Source organism: Carica papaya, chromosome 6, assembly GCF_054855325.1.
Source record: "Carica papaya isolate Zhongbai chromosome 6, ASM5485532v1, whole genome shotgun sequence".
In the NCBI taxonomy this organism is placed as follows: Eukaryota; Viridiplantae; Streptophyta; class Magnoliopsida; order Brassicales; family Caricaceae; genus Carica; species Carica papaya.
This window is the reverse complement of record NC_142314.1, coordinates 37598463-37605804: the sequence shown is the minus strand read 5'-3', so window position 1 is coordinate 37605804 and position 7342 is coordinate 37598463. Positions and strand designations below refer to the sequence as shown.

General features: G+C 34.9%; 2 protein-coding genes across 2 annotated transcripts; one reads left to right on the top strand and one right to left on the bottom strand.

The window, feature by feature from the left end:
* Positions 1-483: 483 nt before the first annotated feature.
* LOC110809565 (uncharacterized) lies at positions 484-2856 on the bottom strand. The gene is made up of 6 exons (XM_022035435.2): positions 2590-2856; positions 2252-2314; positions 1721-1964; positions 1180-1450; positions 998-1075; positions 484-684 (listed from the first exon to the last, which is right to left on the bottom strand). The coding sequence occupies exons 3-6, from the start codon at positions 1933-1935 to the stop codon at positions 634-636; spliced, it is 615 nt and encodes a 204-aa protein (XP_021891127.1). The 5' UTR covers positions 1936-1964; positions 2252-2314; positions 2590-2856; the 3' UTR covers positions 484-633.
* Positions 2857-3727: 871 nt separating this feature from the next.
* On the top strand, positions 3728-7270 carry CYP51G1 (CYTOCHROME P450 51G1). Its single transcript, XM_022035441.2, has 3 exons — positions 3728-3873; positions 4701-5197; positions 5950-7270. Exons 2-3 carry the CDS (start codon positions 4736-4738, stop codon positions 6940-6942), a joined length of 1455 nt encoding a protein of 484 aa, XP_021891133.1. The 5' UTR covers positions 3728-3873; positions 4701-4735; the 3' UTR covers positions 6943-7270.
* The last annotated feature ends 72 nt before the right edge of the window (positions 7271-7342 follow it).

The window sequence follows — 7342 nt, the reverse complement described above, 5'->3', positions numbered from 1 at the left end:
TTTATCAGTTTCTGGTTTAACAACTCAGTGTTAAACAAGAACCAGATACTAAAGCTAATCATACTGGAAATCGATATTCTATATGTTGATAAACGTTTTGGATGGATCGATACAGATAACCTTTGTGGGGTAAGTAAATGCAGAATGTTGAACAACTAAGTCAAATCTGTCAGATCGCCATAACTCAAAATTCCAAAATAGAGAAACAAAAAATAGAAAAAGAAAAAAGTTAAAAAAAGGAAAGTGACATTCTTATCCCTACAACACTGGAATCAGGTTGTATTCTTATCATAACACCAAATCTAAAGTTTGATTGAGAAAACTCTTTCTAGAGGTAAAGCATCTGTGGTTACAGACGCTAATCAACAGGGCTGACATATTTTCATTGAACCTGTGAAACAAAAACATAAATAGAAAGCAGCTACAGCCTCGAGTATATAGAACTATTTTACTTGGAACAAACATAATTAGCCCAAACAGAAATTGTTACAAGAGATTTTTATTTCCCAGATTTTCAAGTGTCATTGCCATTTTCTACAAAGACAAACAAGATACAGCTCCATATTCCCTCAAAATAGAAAAAGATTCTATGTCTCTTGCTGTCTTTTCTAGCTAGCAAAATTTCCTGTTCTTTCAGTCTGTATCACTTTCCATGCTCCCCATAGCTTTCAATCCTCTAGGCCTCTGCATAAACCACACACATAAAATATGTATCATCATTGAGAATCAGAATGTTACTTTGCCAAGAAAAAAAAAAAAAAGAGACCACGCCTCCATGAAACCATATTTTGATTTGAAGGTTAATGGAGGATACTTTTCAATGGTTCTGAAATCCCATAAAGTAATTTTTTAAAGAACTTATAGTGCTCCATTTTGTTATTCACCAGAATTTCTTAAGCAGAAATTTGGAGAGAACCAATAAAAGGCAGTGCAACAAGGAATCAAACAGATAAGAGTGAAGTATAAAGAAAGAAAGAGAAAGATGGTAACGAAATACCTTCTTTGAAGTTTTCTTCTCCCTTACTTCATATCTCTCTTGACAGAGGTCAGATAACCATGCCCCTGGACTCACCAACTGCACCCACAACACAAAAGGGGAAACAACACTATCAAACACCAAACCCATTCCACAAATTGCATAAACTTTCTTCTCTGTCACTCAAATTGCAATAAACTTACAAGTAAGCTTCTTTGGATCAACTTGGCTCTTTTTTTAGGTCTTTGAGGGAGCTTACACCCTTTCATAGCCATAAAATCCTCTTCCTTTTCTTTGCTAGATAATGTGGTAAAGAGCTTTGGCCAAACGAAGGCTTTATTTTCCTTTAGACTATCCAGCAAAACCTTTTCATTATCATCCAAACCAGAAGAACCCCTGGTTGTGTAGTACCTCTCTTCCTTCTCAGGAGAAGCCACAGATGGTTTTCTATTGTTCATTGGTAAATCTGAATTCCTGCCACCAAACAAACCCAGAAAGAAGAAAAGAAAAAGAATAAGCACTTTACTGGTATACATTCCATCATATTAACCACCTAACGATCAACGATTTGACAAGCAAATGAGCATCATATCTTATGCAGCAAAACAAGTGAAATTTTCTCTATAAAACACATAAAAAGTAGGGAAGAGAACTGTTCAACTTGCAAGGAAATATATCCAAACTCTTCATACTTTCTCCACTAAGAAAAGAAATAAATTTGAATCTGGGTTTGTAATAACTTACCTATTTGGACGATTGGCCTGTGAAGAGGGAGATTTCTTCTCAAAAAAGGAAACACGAGAGCCGATTTTCTTCTTAGCCAAACTGTCCACTGACTTCTTACCAAAGTTTTGGTCTTTCTTCACTTTCATGCATCTAACCCTTTTCCTGTCTCCCCACTGCAATAGAAAATCTACCTCTGCTCTATTTCCTCCTTGATTCTTCCCTTCTTTCTCCATCTTATATATTTCTCTATAAATAAAACTTTCTGTAACCAACGAAAATATATCAGAGAAACACAATAAAGAAAAATTTAAAAAAAAAAAAAATGAAGTTAGGGAAACCACAAGAGAATAGCAAAATTTGCTACTCATATAGCTATAAACATTACTTATTAGAACACAGTGGAAACCAAAAGAAAAGCAAATGGTAAGTAGGTCTTTTAGTTTTTTTTTCTTCTTCCTCGTTTTTTCCCAGTGATGAAACTAAAAAGAAAGCGAAAAAGAAAGCAGAAGATTTGATGAAAACTTCGGCATTGGATAGCAAAAAACTTACCGCTGACCTCAAGATCTGTGGCTAAAAAGAATTGAACTCTTCAGAAACTTACCCCAGATTAGCCTGCATTTAAATATGCATCAACAACAAACTATCAATGAAACTAAAATCAAAGAAAACAAAACACGGGAAATTCTCTGTTTGGTCGTGGAGGAATTTAAAAAAAAAAAAACAGGTGTAAACTAAGAATCCAAATAAAACTGCCGAATCAAGATTTTGAATCAGTTATCAAACAAACACAGCCATCAGTACAGTCCTCTTAATTTTCTCAGAAACCAAACAAAGAAAACAGTTAACTGCAAATAGAAAGAGAAAGAGAAAGAGACAAGGCTCATTACAAGGAGGAAACTTCACTACACAAAACACAAGTTTGAGACATAAAAGCTCCCTCTTTTCTCGCCAATAAAAAACCAAAATTTTCCCGAGTAAACCAGAGAGAATCACAGATGAATAGCTTCAGATTCCTGGGTCTGTTTTAACTCATGAGCTTGCCAGATGAAAGAAACCAAAAATCAGAACTTTTGTGTCATCTTCACCAAAAACTCTCCATGTTTTCTTCTCTCACAATTTCACCCTTATAATTTGTTTTGTTTAGTGTTGCCATTTGGGTTTTTTTTTACCAATTTTTTTCAGTTGAAGTTAATTTATTAAGTGAAATAAAATGCTTTATCATCAACCGTCTGATGAGATTTGGACGGTCAGATGAGCTTCCCTCCAAATTGCTTTGCCTCTTGGGTCAATGTCTGGAAGAGTTATAATAAATTAGGGTAAGTCTGAATATTTAAAAAAATTAAAAATTTTATATTCAATTAACGAAATATATAAAAATTTAATTAAAAATAAATTTTAACTTTAATTTATTTATTTTATAACTCATTATAATTATTCTAATCAAATAAATTTACCCTATTTATTTGGTATATAAATATAATAAATTTATTAAAATTTAACTTAATTTAATCGTAATAATTTTATAAATATTTAAATTAATTAATGATTTGATTATTAATTTATTAAAAAATTGTGTTAAAAATAAATTAAAAAATATTAAGAACTTTTTTAAAAAAATTACATTAAATTTTAACTCATTACAACTAATTTAATTAAATTTTTTTTAATTATTTTGAATCATTTTTTATTTAATTATTATAATTTTATTAATTAAAATTAATTAATTAATTTAATAATATTTTGTGAATATATTCCTGCCTGCCTTCTTGTCCAAATCCACAGATGCAAATAAGCCCATTGTTTTAATTAATTAATTAATTAATTAATTAACATCAGAACAAATATATACATATATATATATATATACATACATATAAAATCATATTTATTTTAATTAAATTTATTAAATAAAAAAAAGTAGAAACTTTATTATTTTAATAATTTAGAGAAGACGTAAAGTAATTATAATTTAGAGTAATTTATTTTCTAATATTTATTTATTTATTTATTTTTTCAGATATAAATAAACTCTTATTTATAATCTCTCGTTATATATAGAGAAGCAAGTTCAGCTTCAGTTTCATCGCCGGGAGCCGGTGGAGCCATCGTGGGCGTCGCTCTCGTTGCCACACTTCCTCACTCTCCTCACTTAGAGCAAGGAGGAAAAGAGGGTATCTAACATCTCTTCAAGTCCCCAAAGCGAGATATATATATATATATATATGTATCTCTCTGTGGGTGTGTGTATGGATTTTTGATCTGGTTTTTTGATTGCGTTGATTCTGCTTCTTCATCTGATTTCGATTCATTGGGGGCTAATCATCAATGCCCACTTTATATCATTCGCTTTATCATGAAACCCAGCTGTTCTTTTTGTTTGTTTGTTCCTTCTTTTACGTCTTGCCGTCTAGTGATTGTTTTATGAGAACCCAGATTTTTTCCTTTAAGGAATGTAATTGGGATAGAATATTCTGTAAGTCTCTGATTAAAGTTTCTTATTTTGCATTTCAATGGTGTTACTTTTTTTTTGGTGTTCGAGGAGGATCGGGTGATTTCCTCCACCTTCCGGATATGATTTTTCTCCGATCTCTTGGATTTTCTTCCCATTAGTTGCCGAGACACTGAGATTCAAAGATGAAATTTAAGCTCTTGGTTTATGAGTTAAGCACTTGTTAGTGGGAAATTCCGTTGTATAATCAACAAAGGCTCTACATTTCCGTGTGTTGGGACTTGGTTAATTTCAATTTTTCCCATCGGACTTTCACCCATCAAGTCTGTGTAAATTGCATAAATCGTTTTGCTTGAGTACTTAGGTTTCAGCTGCTTATATGATAGTTTGCTCATCAAATTTTTACTCTTTTTAATAATTTGGCAGAATATTTTGTTAGATCCGAGCTGAAATTTCTCTTGGAGGTTTCCTTCCCTAGTATTGTTTGCTAGCCTTTGTTAACAGTAATGCGGGTCTGATATTTGTGTTATTTCTTGTCTCAATTTTCAGTTTCAAGGGCGTAAACTCATTGAAATACTGTAACCATGGATGTGGATAACAAGTTCTTTAATATGGGCCTTCTCATTCTGGCCACTATCGTCGTGGCCAAGCTTATCTCTGCCCTTGTGATGCCCAGATCTAGCAAGCGGCTGCCTCCAGTTGTTAAGTCATGGCCGTTGGTTGGTGGCCTTCTTCGCTTCATGAAGGGACCAATCATAATGCTCCGCGAGGAGTACCCCAAGCTGGGAAGTGTATTTACATTGCCCTTGCTTAACAAGAAAATTACATTCTTTATTGGGCCTGAAGTGTCAGCACATTTTTTTAAGGCTTCTGAGTCTGACCTTAGCCAGCAGGAGGTGTATCAGTTCAACGTGCCAACTTTTGGCCCAGGAGTGGTATTTGATGTGGATTACTCTATCCGGCAAGAGCAATTCCGGTTCTTTACAGAGGCTTTAAGAGTTAACAAGTTGAAAGGGTATGTGGATCAGATGGTCACGGAGGCAGAGGTAAGAATCTAGCACAAGATTCTGGATTTGGACATTCATTGTTTGGCTATTTAATTTAAATCATGCATCCTGTTCTATAGCTGATGAATGCATATTGAAAATTCTGAACATACTATATTGATGGAAAGCATTCATGGCCAGGAAAATAAAAGCCGAGGATGGTTAAAATTTATGGAGAAACTTAAGTTGTATGTAGTTGGAAAGAAATGTCAGTTGAGTATAGGTGTTTTTATTTAAAAATCATGTCCTCAAATTAGTTTGAAGACATCTTGGAGATCAGCATAGTTATTTCTGGATGGGGTTCAGACATGTAATGTGGATATTAATAAATAACCCCTGTAGGTCCGGAATGGTATATGCCTTTATGTCAGTGCATGAATCCCTTTAAAAAAAAGATAAAGTATGCATCCATATGTACTTTCTGGATGTTCTATCATTTATGATAAAAATGCTCCTGATAATATTTCAAAAATACACGAGATAGAGAAAAAAAAATGCACAGAATTTAATGTGGTTTACAATGTGCTTATTTCACATGGCATTTGCAAATTTTCTTTCTTTTTTGCCATTAATGAATTAAATTGTATAACTAGGGTTATCGCAATAAATCAGAAACCATTCTAGCCCAAAAATAGCTTTGCTGGACTCTTTGGGGCACAGTTATCCACTCAACATAATTTGGAGATTATTTGGCAGCTAATGTTGGAACTCCATTTCTCTAATTTTCATGTCATCATTCTGAAATTGGGCAGGATTACTTCTCAAAATGGGGAGACAGTGGCGAAGTGGACCTAAAGTATGAATTGGAACACTTGATCATCTTGACTGCTAGTAGGTGCCTCTTGGGTCGAGAAGTTCGTGATCAACTTTTTGATGATGTGTCTGCCTTATTCCATGACCTTGATAATGGTATGCTCCCTATTAGTGTCATCTTCCCGTATCTGCCGATCCCAGCTCACCGCCGCCGTGATCGTGCTCGTAAGAGGCTTGCAGAAATCTTTACAAGCATAATAGCATCTCGTAAACATGCTGGCAATTCAGAGAATGACATGTTACAGTGTTTCATTGACTCAAAGTACAAAGATGGTAGGCCCACAACAGAAGGAGAGGTTACTGGCTTACTCATTGCTGCTCTCTTTGCTGGACAGCACACCAGTTCCATCACTTCCACTTGGAGTGGTGCATATCTCCTCCGCCATAAAGAGTACTTATCTGCCGTCGTGGAGGAGCAAAGAGAATTGATAGAGAAGCATGGGAAGAAGGTTGATCATGATGTCTTGTCTGAGATGGATGTACTATATCGGTGCATCAAGGAGGCCCTAAGACTTCATCCCCCATTGATTATGCTTTTGAGGAGCTCACACAGTGACTTCAGTGTGAAAACCCGGGATGGGAAAGAGTACGACATTCCAAAGGGTCATATTGTTGCAACATCTCCAGCATTTGCCAACCGTCTTTCTTACATCTATAAAGATCCAGATAGGTATGATCCTGATAGATTTGCTGCTGGGAGAGAAGAAGACAAGGTGGCTGGGGCATTCTCCTACATTTCCTTTGGAGGTGGTAGGCATGGATGCCTCGGCGAGCCCTTTGCATATTTGCAGATAAAAGCTATTTGGAGCCATTTGTTGAGGAACTTTGAGTTGGAGCTGATATCACCATTTCCTGAGATTGACTGGAATGCCATGGTTGTTGGTGTGAAAGGAAAGGTGATGGTGCGCTACAAGAGACGTCAGATTGCTTAATAAGTGAAGGAAATTATGGACAGTTGGCAGGTTAATGTAGGAGTAGGATGTTACTGTTACCTCTCTTTCATGAATTGATTTTATTGTCGTTCTTCTGGTTACTAGAGAAGTTTTCGGATCTTTTGTTGGCTTGCGGCCTTTTGCTTAGCATTCATAAATTTATCATTCAAGTAGCTTGTAACAGAATTTTGATTCTGTCTTCAAATCCCAGCTGCTGAAAACCTGTGATATGTCTTTGGAGTTCAGTTCCAGTTCATTTTAGATGTTTAGTTATCTTGATGTAATCCTGGCAAGAACTGAGTCTTTAAATTGATGAATTTTTGTATCAGACAGTTTTGTGATTGCTCCTAATTTCTCTGCAGCATATTATTGTCCTATTAGAGCTTTTTTAATCTTCCCT

Coding starts and splice junctions, on each gene's coding strand:
- LOC110809565 (XM_022035435.2), bottom strand. CDS start 1,935: ATGGAGAAAGAAGGGAAGAATCAAGGAGGAAATAGAGCAGAGGTAGAT. Junction 1,451..1,720: donor CAGGCCAATCGTCCAAATAG/GTAAGTTATTAC, acceptor GTTTGGTGGCAG/GAATTCAGATTTACCAATGA. Junction 1,076..1,179: donor TGATCCAAAGAAGCTTACTT/GTAAGTTTATTG, acceptor TTGTGGGTGCAG/TTGGTGAGTCCAGGGGCATG.
- CYP51G1 (XM_022035441.2), top strand. CDS start 4,736: ATGGATGTGGATAACAAGTTCTTTAATATGGGCCTTCTCATTCTGGCC. Junction 5,198..5,949: donor AGATGGTCACGGAGGCAGAG/GTAAGAATCTAG, acceptor GAAATTGGGCAG/GATTACTTCTCAAAATGGGG.